We start from the raw sequence: 17,324 nt of genomic DNA on the forward strand, positions 1-17,324 counted from the left end.
ACGCTGCAGGAGGTTTCTCCGCTTTCGGCTGGGAGCCAGTCATTTTCAGTTCAGGGCCCTCCTCTTCAGTCTCACCTCAGCCCCCAGGGTGTTCACCAAAGTCTTAGCGGCAATAGCGGCCCATCTGAGACTCCTGGGAATTCAGGTCTTTCCGTACCTGGACGACTGGCTCCTTACCGCCCCTACAAGGCATCTGCTCTGTTCATGCAGGGATTACTTCCTCAATCTTGCTCCACGTTTAGGATTGACAGTCAACATGACCAAGTCCTTTCTGGCTCCTACACAGGTAATAGATTTCATAGGGGCGAGACTGGATTCCAAACTCTAATGCTTGCTTTTCTGACTCCAGATCTGCTTCAGAACCTGAGGTTGCATGTACAGGCCATCCTCCAACTTCAAGCTCCACCGGTGGAATTGGTCCTGAGGGCTCTAGGGTCCATGGCGGCAGCAATTTCTCTGCTGCCCTTGGCCCGTCTGAATATGAGGGTCCTGCAGTGGACCCTTCAGGTACAATGGTCCATGTCTCGCAACCCTCTGTACCATCCCATTCCCCTAAACAGGACTTGCAGAAGGTCGCTCGTGTGGTGGCTCCAGTCCCCGAGCCTCCACACGGGACGTCCATTCTCGATGCCTCCTCCCATCGCCACAGTGACCACGGACGCTTCTCGCCTGGGGTGGGGGGGGCATTATTCAGGCAGAACGGTCCAAGGCACATGGAATGACATAGAGACCTCCTTGCATATCAATGTCCTAGAGATGAGGGCGGTGCTTTTGACGTTGCAGGCTCTTCACGACCTTCTTCCGATTGGGACGATTGCGGTACATACGGACAACATGTCAGTGGTCTGGTACATCAACAAACAGGGGGGGAACCAGGTCTTATCCTCTTTGTCGCGAGGCCATGAGAGTGTGGGAATGGGCGATATCCACCAACCGCTTTCTCATTGCAACGCACATTCCGGGACTTTCCAAAATCCTAGCAGACAGGCTCAGTCATACAATCCTGACTCCATACGAATGGTCTCTCAATCCTCTAGTAGCGGAGCGAATATTTGCCCAATGGGTGCAACCCTGTTGAGATCTTTTTGCCTCTCCCTCAAATACCAAATGCAACAGTTACTTTGCCCTAATCCTCCCTCTGGGAGAGTCCCCGAGAGACTCTCTAGTACATGCTTGGCCTCCTGGTCTCCTTTACGCTTACCCGCCACTGCCCCTGATGCTAAAACTTTTACAGAAAGCCAGTCGGTTGGTTAGCAAGATGATCCTCATTGCCCCATTCTGGCCTCGTCAGACGTGGTTCCCGTGCCTATGGTCTCACCTGATTCATCTGCCCTGGATTTTGGATCCTCTTCCGGATCTCATTACTCACCCCCTGGATCTTCCGACCCCCCCCAACCTGGTCAACCTCAAGCTGACGGCTTGGTTGCTCCAGTTCCACTCTTGATTAGGACTCCCGGAATCTCCTCACCAGTCAAAGCCATTCTAGTAGCAGCACACAAGCCATCCACCAGAAAGGTCTATCGGAGTAAGTGGAAACGCTTTTCCATCTGGGTTGAGCACCATCATTTAAATCCTTTTACAGCGCCTTTAACATCGCCTTTAACATCGGTTTTGGATTTTCTGTCTACCCTTTTTCATCAGGGGGCTAGCTGTTCTGCAGTCAAGGTGCAACTAGCAGCGATTTCACACTATCATGTAGGGCATGAGTCTGGCCCTCTTATTACCTCCAAGCTCTGTAAAGCTTTCCTTAAGGGTACCTTCCTCCTCAGACCTCCTGTCAGGGAGATAGTACCCCCATGGGATTTAGCTTTAGTTCTGCAGGCCTTGACTAGCCCCCCTTTCGAGTCGGCGGCCACAGTTGATCTCAAATACCTCTCTTGGAAAACGGCCTTTCTGGTGGCCATTACTTCGGCCAAAAGAGTCTCTGAACTTCAGGCTCTCTGTCAAACCACCGTATTTGACCTTCCATCAGGATAGAGTTTACCTCAGGATCAATCCGTCTTTTCTGCCTAAGGTATCTTCCGAAGCAAACAATCAATCTATTAATCTTACCGTGTTCTTCCCCAACTATCAGAACAAAGGAGTGTATAAGCTGCATTCTTTGGACGTGCACAGGCAACTGCGCTTTTATATTCATCGAACGGCTGGTCATAGACAATCCGATCAGTTGTTTGTCTCCTTTGCCAAAACCAACCTAGGCAAGTCGGTTTCTAAAGTTACACTGTCACGAAGGATAGCGAGCTGTATTCTCTTAGCATATCAGAGTTCGGGACGGCCTGCACCTCAGGGAGTCCACGCTCATTCTACTAGGGCTGTTGCTACATCGGCTGCTTTTAGATCTAGGGTTCCCTTGGATGATATTTGTTCCGCAGCCACATGGGCTTCATCCCATTTTTTTATCAGCCATTACAAACTGGATGATGATCATCGTGCATACAGCTGCAGTCATAACAGATGGGTTCTCCTGCCGTCAGGCGGGTCCTCGGTCGGCCGAATTCCAAAGTCTAGGTCCGGCGTCGGTTGTCGTCGCTTCTTCCCTGACATCAGTGTGACAGGGGTATAAAAGAACCAGCCGACGCCATTTTCCTCAGTCTTTCTTGCCGCGCGGTGCCCGAAGCAGAAGCAGTTCGCAAGTGCTGGTCGGCCAGCTCCTGAAATTACGAAAATTTTGCAACCGAAGTCGTCTTGAAAGCTAAGTACCCCGTTGGGGAACCTTTTCTTGCCTCAGACCGATGTCAAAGTTAATAATTGTATTTCGTGTGGGAAGCAAATACCGCATAAGGATTTCCATTCCCTCTGTATTCCTTGTTTAGGCCTAGACCACGACGTCTCGGTCTGTTGTTTTTGTGCTACATTCAACAAACGCACCGGAGTTTGCCCAGCATTATTTTGGCAAAAAATTTAACTATATTATGTCGTCGGATACTCCTACTCCAGTTTTGTCTAAAAAGCGCAAAGATAAGGACCGACACACGAGGTTTGCGGCCTCTACAGACACCACGCCAAAGCCGACTACAGGTGGTCTGGTTCTCAGCGAGGCGCCTACGCAGCCCCTGACTACCGACGACACTTCATTGGCGGTGTCTTCTGTGCCAGGTCGCAGGCTCCTCGGCCCACACCCCGACTACAGATACCGAAGCAACTCTTGGTGGTGAATCTCAAAATGTAGACAGGTCTGCCTCCTCTCAAGGTGTCTTCAGACCTTCCTCTTCTTTTTCCATCAAGGCTTTCACTAAGTCTAAAGCAGCCATGCATTCTAAGAGACAAGCTACACAGGGCCCATCTCCAGGCCCCATGCCTAAAAACCAGATGCTTAAAATGGCTAAGCATTTAATTACTCTTATCAGGGTTCTCAACCCCGGACAAAAGGCCCAGAGTGGAGGAAGAATCCTCCTCTGATCAGGCCTCCATTATATCAGAGCACTCTGATGAACAGGAACATTCTTACTCCCCTTTTGAAGATTCTGATGCAGAGGAGTCCATTCCCTCTGTATCCCCCCCAGAGGATTACTCATTTGGGGAAACCTTGCATACCTTAAGGGAACACTTCCACTGGGAAGGCCAAGAGTACTCAGATTCCAAGAAAAGGCTTAGGGAATTTCTCTTGCTACCTCAGCACAGGCCTCTGGCTATACCTCCTGTCTTGGACATACTAGATGATGTGTACTCGGAGGCCTGCCTTAACCCGGATTCTTTACCTCCAGCCCCAGTCAAGCCTGACAGGTACTACCGGGTTCCTGACTCGCACCAATTTCTATACAAAAGCCATGCTGCTGACCCAGAAACTATCTCACAGGGCCCCAAGGGAATTAAGGCCTCCACTGCTAAAAATCCATTACCTTCCGAGAGAGATTCCAGATCCTTAGAAAGGTGGGGAAAAAAGGTATATACCTCGGCCACCTTAACCATGAGGGCATTAAACTGCCAGTTCCATATGCTAAAGTACCAACAGTTTCTGTTATCACAATTGAGAAGTAAAATGTCACAACCTGAACAACCAGACTTGAAGGAGTTGCAGGATTTGATGCATAGTGCAGAACAAGTGGGTAAACATACCTTGCAATGTGGTTTTGATGCTCTAGAGGCTTCATGTAGAGCTGCTGTTACAGGATCAGTCATACGTAGACATGCCTGGCTCAAGGAACAAACCTTACCAGATCATGTCAAAGCTAAATTACTAGATGCCCTCTACAAAAGGATGTATTATTTGGTGCTAATGCTGAGGAGGTATTAAAGAAAATGGAGGAAAAGGCTAAATCAATGCAAACAGTGAAAGATTTTCTACAGGTACAACCCCCACGTTTCAGTAGAAATTGGCCTTCCAAAAATTGGTCCTTTCCAGCCACGGACAGACCCCAAAGAGGTAGATACAGGCGCCCGAGGGGCAGAGGGCAATCCCAAGGATCGTTTAGAGGCAGACAATGGCAAGCTCCTACACAAAGAGGTGGTGAGGATAGTTCGCAGCCATTCAGAAAGCAAGCCCAATGACTTTCCCCTTTGCATGCCAAGCAAGGCTCAAATGACAGCACCCTTAGGCGGAAAACTGGCATTATTTTCAAAAAATTGGCATGTTGTCACAAAAGACAAATGGATCCTGGACATTATAAACAGAGGCTACAGATTCCATTTTCACACCCTTCCAAAAATGAGAGGCATGCCAAACCTGCCACACAATCAAAGGGCAGAGGCACAAAGACAAATTTCAGATCTCATAGACATGAAAGCTATTCAAGAGGTACCTACTCACGAACAAGGTCAAGGTTTTTATTCCAGACTATTCCTGGTACCAAGGAAGGGAAAAGATTGGAGACCTATTTTGGACCTATCCATCCTAAACACATTTTTACTCGTACCAAAATTCAAGATGCTCACTTTACAGCATCTTCTTCCCATGCTGGGCAAGGAGTCTTGGCTGGTAACATTGGACCTCAAGGAGGCATACCTGCATGTCCCAATCAGACAAAATTGCAGAAGATACCTCAGATTTCTTGCAGGTTCAACCCATTATCAATTCTCTGCATTGCCCTTTGGCTTATCTACTGCGCCCAGAGTATTCACGAAATGCCTGGCATCAGTAATTGCCTACTGCAGACTTCAAGGGATACAAATGTACCCCTATTTGGACGACTGCCTGATCCAAGCGGACAGCAAGCACATACTTGTGAAACATCTGGCTTATGTAATAATGTTGTTGAATTCTCTGGGATACACAGTCAACAAAAAGAAATCAAGGCTAATACCCTCTCGGAAAATAATTTTCCTGGGTGCCAACTTGGACACAAACACCCAGATGGCCTACCTCACGCCAGAGAAGCAGGGGCAACTAACTCAATACTTCAGAACACTAGCAAATTTCACCAGGCTGACTGCAAGGAAAATCCTGCAGGCTCTGGGATTCATGGCATCTTGCATCTTACTAATCCCATGTGCAAAGCTGCATATGAGGAAACTTCAATGGTACCTGAAAAACCTATGGTCTCAACACAGCCACAGTTTGGAAACAATAATACCACTAATTCCATGTCTTCAAAAGGAATTTCTGTGGTGGGCTCAAGCATGCCAAACAAACACAGGTCCTCCCATTCAGCAAGCCTCAAGCAAATCAAGTCATCACAACAGACGCCTCGGATTACGCCTGGGGGGCGCACATGACAGATCGGTGCAGTCAGGGCAAATGGTCCCAAAAAGAAAAACACATTCACATCAATCAAAAGGAAATGCTAGCAGTAATAAATGCTATTATAGCTTTCAAAGACCTTCTGCATCCAGGTCAACTATTGATAAGGACAGACAACACCACAGTAATGTGGTACATAAACAAACAGGGAGGAACCCATTTATACCCCCTATGCAGGCTGGCCATGTCACTTTGGAACATGGCTCTGGACTTACAAATCGAACTTCAAGCACAGTACTTGCCAGGCAAGGAAAACACGGTGGCAGACAACCTAAGCAGAAATATGACAGATCATCCTCAAGTTTTTACAGAGATAATTCAAGCATGGGGAAGGCCAGACGTAGATCTCTTTGCCTCCCACAAAAATCACCAATTGACAAAATTCTGCTCAAGGATTTTTCATCCAAAGGCCTGGAGAGTGGACGCTCTCTTTCAGTTGGACAACAATGACAGTTTATGCCTCCCCACCTCTTCCTCTGCTGCCCAAAGTTCTATTAAAAACCAGAGCATACAGACCAAAGATCATTCTCATTGCTCCAGACTGGCCAAGACAACACTGGTACCCACTCCTGAGGAGCCTGACGTATTCCCCACCATGGACCCTGCCTCTAATGCCTCTTCTTCTAACTCAGCACAGCTTCAAAATTGTTCACAGTCAGCTGAAAACACTCAGTCTAGCCGCATGGAAGATTCCTTAACATCACAACAGACCCTACTCTCCAAGGAGGTGCAGGATGTCATTTTGGAGGCCAGAAGGCCGTCTACTAGAAAAGCTTACTCCGCAAAATGGAAACGGTTTTGTGCCTGGAATGAGAAAAAGGGCCAGAATCCTGAAAAACTGAATTTACCTCAAATATTACAGTATCTAGCTGAGCTGCTAAGCAGTGGACTTTCATTCTCCTCCATCAAAATCCATGCCTCAGCCATTTCTGCAGAATACAACACTGATCCACCTTTATTCTCTCACCCCCTCTTAAGACAGTTCCTCAAAGGGGCTAAGAATCTAAAACCCCCAAGGAAACGACCAATACCTGCTTGGGATCTCAATTTCATTCTAGAAAAGCTGACCTTGCCTCCTTTTGAGCCAGCTGCCTCAACAGATTTGCAATATTTGTCCTGGAAAACAGCTTTCCTTCTGGCTATTACCTCAGCTCGTAGGGTATCGGAACTACATGCTCTCATGGCTGTGCAGCCTTTTATCTTCCATCAGGACAGAGTTTCCTTACGAACCAACCCGTCCTTTATGCCAAAAGTGGTATCCAGGGTAGCTTTGAATCAGGCTATACACTTGCCTACCTTTTATCCTAATCCTCAAAACAAAGGGGAGCGATTACTACATTCCTTAGACATCCACAGACAACTGCGTTATTATTTGGACAGAACAAAGCCTTTCAGAAAATCAGAACAGCTCTTTGTGTCCTATGCTATAGGAGCTCAAGGGAAGCCAATTTCCAAACAGACAATCTCAAAATGGATAGCCCACTGCATACGCTTTTGTTATTCTTTTCATGGCAAAACTGTACCTACAGGCATCAGATCTCACTCCACAAGGGCCACGGCTACATCTGCAGCTTTCCTCAGAGGAGTTCCTACCAAAGATATTTTGGAAGCAGCCACTTGGAGTTCTGTGCATACCTTCTCCAAGCACTACCACCTTCCATTATACTCCAAATCTAGAGCAGGCTTTGCCACTGCAGTCTTGCAGGGCATTCTGGCTCCTCCTAGTTCCACCTAGTGCCTACCCACCCCTTTCTTAGCTTTGGGATTCTACCCATCTGTTATGACTGCAGCTGTATGCACGATGAACATAGTACAGTTTTGTACCTACCATAAATGTAGATATTCGAGTGCTAATACAGCTGCAGTCCAGGTTCCCCTCTTGGGACAGGCCTATTGGCTAACACCTCCTCATACAACCTGATTAGGGTATTCATTCATGGTGTATTTGCTTGCACTACTGTATTTTGATTATATGGCATTGCTTTATTACACAAATTTATGTATTGCCTTCCTTCTGGGGGCACCTGACATCTGGGGCAAGAAAAACTGAAGAAAATGGCGTCTGCTGGTTCTTTTATACCCCTGTCGCACTGACGTCAGGGAAGAAGCGATGACAACCGACGCCGGACCTGGACTTTGGAATTCGGCCGACCGAGGACCCGTCTGATGGCAGGAGAACCCATCTGTTATGACTGCAGCTGTATTAGCACTCGAACATCTACATTTATGGTAGGTACAAAACTGTACTTTGTCTCCAGAGGTAGGGCGTCCTTTGGCTCTGCAGTGCTCCGGAATATCCTTCCATGAAGGCCACCCAAGATTCAGGTAGCTGGGGACTCTGTCCCAAAGGTTGCTGACAAATGAAGTGCCTACTTCAGATTAAGAAGTTATGTACTCACCATAACGTTCCATCTGCGTAGGTATCTTCATTTGTCTGCAACCATCCCACCCGCCTTCCCCCTGACCAATATGATTCTAAGTAGGAGTTGTCTTACATGAGTCCCTTCCGGGACACACTAGCAAGTTATTATATGGGGCAAACTTGATCTGAGGTCAGTCAGGGTTGGCAGGGGATAATGGGTAAAGGGAGGAGCTAGGAGCTCGGATCTATGTTGTGGTAGAAGTTGCCGGCTTGGATACGAGATCGGATCCGTATCCCAAAGACTGCAGACAAATGAAGATACCTACTCAGATGGAACGTTATGGTGAGTACATAACTTCTTCTTATCTTATTCTGGCAACCGTATAAATATCCATCCCCTTCGTAGGACTTTAACTTTTCTTGAAAGCTTAACCTCAACCCCATTTGAACCTGCAGCCAAAGTTGATCTATAAGTATCTGTCATGGAAAATCAGTTTTGTAGTGACAGCCTCCTCAGCTGGAATAGTTTTGGAACTACATGCTCTCTCTCCAAAGCCACCATATTTCATTATTCACAAAGACAGGGTAGTACTTGGAAATGCAGCATCTTTTATGCTGCATATACCTTTTGAACAATATCTTAGTCCATTAATCAAGTAGTATTTTTTCCTCTACTGTACCAAACTTGAGTCCAAATTACATTGCTTGGATGTTCACAGACAACTGTGGTGTTTATCTAGAGTACGCAAAATATGTCAGGCAAGATGGCCATCTTTTCTTTCTTTTGCTCATAACAAACTGAGTGAGCAAAGTCGCACTATTTTATTTTTTCTATACTTCTAGTAACAAAACTTTACTGCTCAAACTAAAGGTTAATTAAAAAAGCTCCATAGCAACCTCAACAGCCTTTTGTAAGAACTTATCAGTGGATGACGTGCTGCAGCAACATGGTCATTTCTGCATACCTTTGCTAAACACAATTTGCTGGATGTCCTATCCAAATCTAGGAAAAACTCTGGTGCCACCATCTTGAGAGGCATATTTTCATGACACCACCCACTCTGTTCTGCTGTGTGGGCTTGGTGTAACATATTAGTGTACAGACAACATCAGTTTGGCTATAAAAGTTATTTACTTAGCCCTATCAATAGATCCAGTTGAACCTCTGTCAGTTTACTGTAGTGTATGTGTTTACCTTCATCCAAATTATCACCCATGTACCAATCTGGAGGTAAAACCATAGGCTACTGGATCATGTTAGTGCCTTCAGGACATTTTTCTGGTGTTGCATAATTTATAGTGGCCACAGTTGATCTGGAGAGGGAAGCAACACATCATTTGGGGGTGAGAGAGTGAGTTCACCCTTGAGGTAGATGAATATTTTGCCAAAGTGCATGCCTTTGGTGACCAGTCCAAAATATTACAGTATATCGAGAAAGTTGTCTGAATCTGTCATTACAGTAAGTGTATAGCTTGCATGTCTGTGAGTGCAGACTGACTGTAAAAAGACCCCCCCCACACCACCCATTGCTTCATTTGTGGTTTGCACTGAGAATAAACTGGAGAAGTAGATGTGGCAGGACTGTGTGGGATAGAAGTGGGGTCTCCAGCCTGACAAAGGTCTATCAGCCATACATCCGTAGCAGCTACAGGCTAGGCCCTTCCCGGCTTGAGACCAGAGATCTCACTCACAAATCCAGCATTATGGAAGGGTTTTGGTAGTAGATTTGGAGAAAATGTTCATAAACCAAGAACTTGCAAAAAAACAGTGTGAATTAGTTAGTTTTTATGATTCACATTTCCACTAAACTCATTTATTTAGCTACCACTTAACATTTGCATCTTTTGTTTTATTTGCAAAGGATGATATGTCTGACTTGTAGGGAATAAAGTGGTATCCTCCTGCAGCATCTGAACAGTTCTGTCCCTGGCAGTTCATCCATTCTGGTTTAAGAAATTTAAGTGTTCTTTCTTTTACAATGCTCTAGTTAACGTATTATAGGCTCCATAGGTAAATACTAGCCTTTCTGTCAACAGATTAACAAGCCTAGCCAGTAACCAGAAGTCAGAATCAAACCCTGTACCTTGTATCTGTGAGGTGAAGACTTTAACCATAATGCCAACCCCTCCCTGTCTGTCATGTTACTTTTTTTTTTTTTCTTTGCTATAATACTGTAATATCTCTTTGTTTAGGTGAGTTCACTCATGAGATGCAGGTGCGACTTCGTCAGGAAATGGAGAAAGAAAAGAAGACTGAACATTGGAAGGAAAAATTCTTTGAGGATTATTATGGGCAGATGCAAGTATTTGATTTTATTTTCTTGTATAATGTTTAAAAATATTAAAGGTTTGTACTTCTCAGAAAAATTTGCATTGCTTGTTCCTGGACTACACTTTGGCAGCAAAGAGCAAGAGTGGCCTATAGGAAATTATTAAAAGGGAACAGTCATAGCCAGCATGTAGTGCCGTGCATTCTAGTTCAATGAAAGACAAGCTAGTGGTTTTACAGATGTATTAATTTATGTACAAGTTGGTCACAGCTTGATGTTCTTCATGTTTCACTGTTGCAGTCATTACATTTGGGTAATCTGCTGGCAGGTTGCCGTCAGTCAGCCTGATTAACAAAGCCTTGGGTCCTACGTCAGATGCTGTCCCTTCTTCCATGATGTCAGGTCGTCAGGGGTATAAAACATGCAGCCATTGTCATTACATCAGTCTTTCTTGCTGTGCGGTGCCCGAAGCAGAAGCAGTTGGCAAGTGCCGGTCGGCCGACTCCTGAAATTTTAGTTTTCGAGTTTCAGGACCAAAGTCTTCAACTTAAAGCTAAGTACCCCGTTGGGAAAACTTTTTCTTGCTCCTTACCGATGTCAGTAAAAGTTAATAATTGCATTACTTGAGGAAAGCAAATACCTCAAAGATTTTCATTCGTACTGTATTCCTTGCCGAGGCCCTGACCACGATGTACCTTGCTGTCGGTTTTGTGCTTTATTTAATCAGCGCACTGTCCGTTGGTACATTTTTGCCTCTAATTATTTCGGTTCTCAGTTTAATATCCAGAAATGTCGGTTAGCCTTCCGACTACCAGAATTCTGAAAAAACGCAAAGATAAAGACAGAGACAAGCCGCCGAGGTCCAAAACTGCCGACAACGCTTCTCCTAAGCCAGTTCGCTGGTACTCAGTGAGGCGCTTTTGCAGTCCCTGATACCCGCTACTTCTGATTCACAGGCCTCTACTGAGAACCATTCGGAGTCCGGTATGCCGCAAGATGCTTCACCTAAGGAGCCCGCGGATGTCTCTACCTTGGAATGGGTCCTAAGCCGCTGTGCAGGCACCGGCTTCTAAGGGTGTGTTCAGGCCTACAGACTTGCATATAAAATCGACACCGCCTTCATTACTAAGGCCTAAATCTCGATCCATGTCTAAAAAACTGACGCCCAGGCCACGTGTTCAGGCCCCTATGCCTAAAAAACAAATGATAAGTAAAAGATCTAATTTCTCTAATCAGGGGTAGTCAAACCCCCCCCCCCCCCCCCCCCGAGGCTTAGGGCTGAACTTGATTTTGAATCTTCTGATCAGGATTCTATATCTTCTGGCTCTTCTAATGACCTGGATTTGACCATACCTACTTATGAGGATTCCGATGCAGAGGACTCTATTCCCTCTGCTTCCCCTTCTGGGGACTTTTCTTTTGGGGAAACTTTACATGCTTAGAGGGAGCATTTCCACTGGGAAAGCCAGGAATATTCTGATTCAAAAAAGAGGCTTAGGGATTTCCTACGTCTACCTCAGCATAGGCCTTTGGCTATACCTCCTGTACTAGACATTGTTGATGATGTGTTCTCTGAATCCAGTTTGGCCCTCTATTCCCTGCCTTCGGCTCCTAGTAAACCTGACAGATACTGCAGGGTTCCTGAGTCCCGCAAGTTTCTTTTCAAAAATCCTGTTGCAAATCCAGAAACCATTTCTCAGGGGCCCAAGGGCATTAAGGCTTCTACTGCTAAAAAATCCTACCCCTTCTGATAGAGATTCCAAGGCGCTGGATAGATGCGGTAAAAAGGTGTATACTTCTACGATCTTGGCAGAGCATTAAACTGCCAGTTTCATATGTTAAAATATCAACAGCATATTATTGGACTTCTTAAACAGAAAATGATTTTGATTCCTGACTGTGTGGAAAATAAAGATTTACAGGATTTAATGCATTCTGCTGGATAAGTTGGAAAACATACTTTGCAATGTGGTTTTGATTCTTTAGAGGCGTCCTGCAGGGCCACTGAAGAAGTTCTAAAAATGTTGGAAGATAAAGCTAAATCTATGCAAACTGTTAAAGATTTCTTACAAGTGTAACCTCCAAGATTTAGTAGGCATTGGCCTACTAAGAATTGGTCCTTTCCAGCCCCTTTCAGATCCCCTCAAGCCAAACCCAGACACAGCAAAAACCCCAGGTTTCAGACCCAGCGTTTTGTCAGAGCTAAGCAGTGGGGGCCTCCGCTTCCAAATCTGGAAATAAGACACCCCCCACAGTAAACAGTCTCAATGACTTCCTTTTAAAATTACCAAGCACTTATCTTTCAACCGCCCCTTTGGGGGGAAAGATTGCTCTTCATGCAAAGAACTGGGAACTCATAACCCAGGACAAATGGGTTTTAAATAGTGTCCTAAGGATACAGATTTCATTTCCACACATTGCCAACACCAAACAGGTGGCCAGACCTGCCCCCGAATCAGTGGGCAGAGGCTCAAAAACAAATACTTTCTCTCTTATGCATGGGGGCTACTCAACTGGTGCCAGAAGTGGAAAAGGGACAAGGTTTCTATTCAAGGCTTTTCTTGGTACCCAGAAAAGACAAATCATGGCGTCCAATCCTGGACCTGTCTTCTTTAAACACCTTTCTGGAGCTTCCAAAATTCAAGATGCTGACTTCACCAGTTACTTCCTATGCTAGGCAAAGACGCCTGGTTGGCAACTCTAGAGTTAAAAGAAGCATACCTGCACATCCCAATAAGGGAATCTTGCAGAAGATACCTACGCTTCAAAGCAGGCTACTTGCATTATCAGTTATCTGCACTGCCCTTTGGCTTGTCTACTGCGTCCAGGGTATTCACAAAGTGTCTGGCTCCAGTTATTGCATTTTGAAGGCAAATAAATATTCAAATATATCCATACCTGGACGATTGTCTAATTCAGGAAGAAAACCAAAGCATACTTTTAAATCATCTGGCGTTTGTAAAAAGGGTTCTAACTTGTCTGGGGTACACCATAAACTAAAAGAAATCGCAACTGGTACCCTGTCAACAGATTACATTCCTGGGTGAAAGCTTGAATACAACTGCCCATATGGCTTTCCTCATGCCAGAGAAGCAAATTCATTTGGTAACTTACCTCAGACAAGTGGCCACAAAAACCCTACTATCTGCAAGACAAATACTGCAAGCCTTGGGGTTCATGGCCTCCTGCATTCTTCTAATTCCATATGCAAGACTGCATATGAGGAAACTACAGTGGTATCTAAAAAGTCTATGGAGTCAATATTGTCACAGCCTGGAAACAATAATTCCTGTCATACCTTGCCTACACCTGGAGTTCCTGTGTTGGGCAGAAACCTGCCACCAAAGCAAGGGATTACCATTCACACTACCCCCTGCCTTCCAAACCCTAACTACAGATGCATCAGACTATGCATGGGGGGCTCACTTGGCAGGGAAGTGCATTCAGGGCAAATGGAACCCAAATCAAATGCACCTACATATCAATCAAAAAGAAATGTTAGCTGTACAGAATGCTCTGACAGCCTTCAAGGACTACATTCATCCAGGACAATTAATGGTAAAGATGGAAAACGCCACAGTTATGTGGTACATAAACAGGGGGGTACACATTCCTACCCCCTCTGCAGACCAGCCATGGCATTGTGGAACACAGTCCTGAGCTACCAAGTGCATCTACAAGCTCAATTCCTGCCAGGAAAATTGAATACACTGGCAGACGGACTAAGCAGAAACCTCATGGACCCACACAAGTGGAAACTGGAACCACAGATTTTCAATATGTTGACAAACAAATGGGGGAGCCCAGACATAGATCTATTTGCCTCCCCCCAGAGCTACCAGTTGGACATGTTTTGCACAAGGACTCCCCACAAACAAGCCTGGAAAGTGGGTGCTCTGTCCTTCATCTGGAAAAATCTGTCAGTCTACGTTTTTCCCCTTCTGCCTTCCAGAGTTCTACTAAAAGTCAAACAGGACAAACCAAGGATGATTTTGATTGCCAACACTGGTACCCCCTCTTACGCAGTGTGTCGCAAATATCTCCATGGCACCTGCCTCAGACCTCTTCCCTGCTGTCTCAGCAAGATAACCAGATTCTACACCCTCAGCTTCCAACATTAAACCTTGCAGCCTGGCTAATCACTTAAATTCACCCTTATCCCCTCAGCAAACCTGTGATGGATGTCATCTTGGAGGCTATGGAAAATATTCTGTGCCTGGAACCAATCTTTAGGGATGAGCGCAGCAGCACCCAATTTACCTCAGATTTCGCAATACTTAACTGAGATGCTTCACAAGGCCCTGCCTTTTTCTTCCATTAAAAATCCACGCCTCAGCTATTTCAGCTCAGTATAACATGGAACCACCCCTCTTCTCACATCCTCTGCTCAAGCAGTAACTCAGAGGGGCAAAAAACTTGAGACCACCCAGGAGAGCTCCAATCCCTGCCTGAGACCTTAACTTTGTTTTGGAGAAACTCGCTCTGCCTCTTTTCGAGCCAGCTGCTACTGCAGACTTAAAATTTCTTTCATGGTAAACAGCCTTTTTTTTAGCAATCACTTCAGCTATAAGGATATCTGAATTACAAGCCCTTGTGGCAATGGAGCCTTTTCTCATCTTTAATGCGGACAGGGTATCTCTCAAAATCAATCCATCCTTCATGCCCAAGGTGGTTTCCAGTGTGGCTCTTATTCGGTCCATTAATTTGCCAACCTTCTTTCCCAATCCACAGAACAAAGGAGAACGGATTCTGCATTCCTTGGATGTGCACAAACAACTAAGATTCCACTTGGACAGGACTAAATCTCAAAGAAAATCTGAACAATTGCTGGTAGCAATTGCTGCAGAGGCAGAGGGGAAGGCTATTTCAAAACAAACCTTTTCCAAATGGATAAGCCATTGCATTAATTTCTGCTATAAGCACCATGGAAAACATATCCCCCAGGGGATCAGATCTCACTCCACCAGGGCTGCATCTACTTCTGCAGCCTTTCTCAGAGGTGTCCCTACCAGGGATATCCTAGAAGCTGCTACCTGGAGTTCTGTTCATACTTTCACCAAGCATTATCATTTACCAATTTTCTCTAAATCCAGAGCTGGCTTTGCCACTGCTGTCTTACAGGGTCTTATAGCTGGCCCTAATGCTGTATAAACTCCTCCTCCCAACCATAGCTTTGGGAATCTACCCAAATGTAATGATTGCAGCAGTGAAACACGAAGAACCATAGTACAGTTGTGTACAATTACCATAAATGTAGATGCTGAAGTGTATTCACTGTTGCAGTCCTGGTTACCCTCCCTCCAGCCCCCTACATTTTCTGACTATTCCTGTACTTTCCTTTACTTAAAAGCCTTTTTGGTGTATTTTCTTTTTGTTGGAGGTATACTTTTGTGTTTATTTGCTCCCCATTAGGGGGCACCTGACATCTGGGCAAGAAAAACTGATGTAATGAAGTCGGCTGCATGTTTTATACCCTTGACATCATGGAAGAAGGAACAGCATCCGATGTAGGACCCATAACTTTGTTATAGGTTCATAGGTTCATACTAGGCTATCTGCCCTAGGGCATTTATAAGCCTAGCCAAAGTGTGTTTGGCTTTCGCCATCCATTTTAAATGAATTTTGCTATGCCCTTTTTCGAGGTTAGTATACTGTGCCTCTGTCTAACAGTGACACAGAAGTGATACACGGGGTAAACCTACCATCTCCCATCCACTCATCAGGATTCCTCTTGAAGAGAGTCAGTGAGGGACTCTGCCTAACCTTGACTGGGATTTTATTCCAGAGTGAAGGGAGCCTCTGGGTTATGAATCTGTCCCTCCAGCATGTCCTATTTATTTCAGTGCTGAGGTTCAAGTCTCTCGAGCGCGTAGCTCAATGGGATTTGGATTTTCTGAGGTGCAGCATGTCCATTAATTCCGGGTTGGACATGGCTTTATACGTCAGGCACAGATCGCCTCTGAGCCGGTATGCCACTGAGTAGAGCTGGAGTTTCTTTAACCGGGCAGCATATGGCATCTGTTTGAGCCCTTTGATCCTCTTGGTGAGGTACTTTTGGGGTCTTTCCAGTTGCTGCAGGTGTCTGGTAAGGTACATCCCAAAAGGGGCATTGTACTCAATTATGGGCCTGATGAGGGATGAGTAAAGAGGCACGATGTCCTCCCCTGATCTAGATGTGAATCCCTTCATGATTAGGTGGGCTATATAAAATGTTTTTCTAACCACTTTGGCCACTTGGTTGTCAAATGAGATTGCTATCAACTTGGGTCCCCAGGTCCCTAATTATTTCTTCCGTACTTAATGGATTACCACCTATGTGGTAATTTGTGGGCACTTTGTTTTTGCCAAAGGGGGTGACTATACACTTTTTGGTGTTTAGCTTGAGGCCATGGCTCTGGCACCAGTTGTCTGTTTCTATGAGGCCCTTTTGTAGGTTGCTTGTGTCGGCTGGAGAATCGATTATGGCGCCCAGTTTGCAGTCATCTGCGAACTTGGTCAGCCACAGTCCTTCCGTGTTAGCCTGTACCTCCGAGAAATATATACCGAACAAGAGAGGTCCCAGGACTGAGCCTTGTGGGACGCCACTTGTAACTGGTTTGGAGTCTGACATGGCTCCAGCAATTCTAACCATGTGGGTTCTGTCCTTGAGCCAGTTTACAACCCATCTAGTGACATAGGGGTTTATATTTAAGCTGGTGAGCTTATCTATAATGCCTGAGTGGGGTATTGTATCGAAGGCTTTTGCAAGGTCCAGGTAGGCTGTGTGGACCACCTTCCCCTCGTCAATGGCCTTGGTGACTGTTTCAAAGAAATCGACCAGGTTTAAGAGGCAGGATCTGCCCTTAACAAAGCCGAACTGGGTAGGATCCAGTGTCTGTAGGTCCCCAATATCTTTATTTATGAGGTCCATGATGATCCTTTCCATAGCTTTGCAGACCAAGCTAGTCAAGCTTATGGGGCGATAGTTTCCAGGATCCGTTGAGGCACCACCTTTGTGGAGAGGGACCACTGTTGC

At 45.5% G+C, this 17,324-nt stretch overlaps 1 protein-coding gene across 1 annotated transcript in view; it reads left to right on the plus strand.

The window, feature by feature from the left end:
* The window catches only part of ASXL1 (ASXL transcriptional regulator 1), a gene marked incomplete in the record, with an annotated part of 1,368,406 nt that overhangs the window by 1,219,632 nt on the left and 131,450 nt on the right, over positions 1–17,324 (plus strand). The window contains 1 exon segment of the mRNA XM_044090352.1: positions 10,233–10,338. Coding sequence (XP_043946287.1) covers positions 10,233–10,338 — 106 coding nt within the window.

The sequence above is a fragment of the Protopterus annectens genome, chromosome 12.part0 (assembly GCF_019279795.1).
Source record: "Protopterus annectens isolate FY-2018-M chromosome 12.part0, PAN1.0, whole genome shotgun sequence".
Lineage (NCBI taxonomy): Eukaryota > Metazoa > Chordata > Ceratodontiformes > Protopteridae > Protopterus > Protopterus annectens.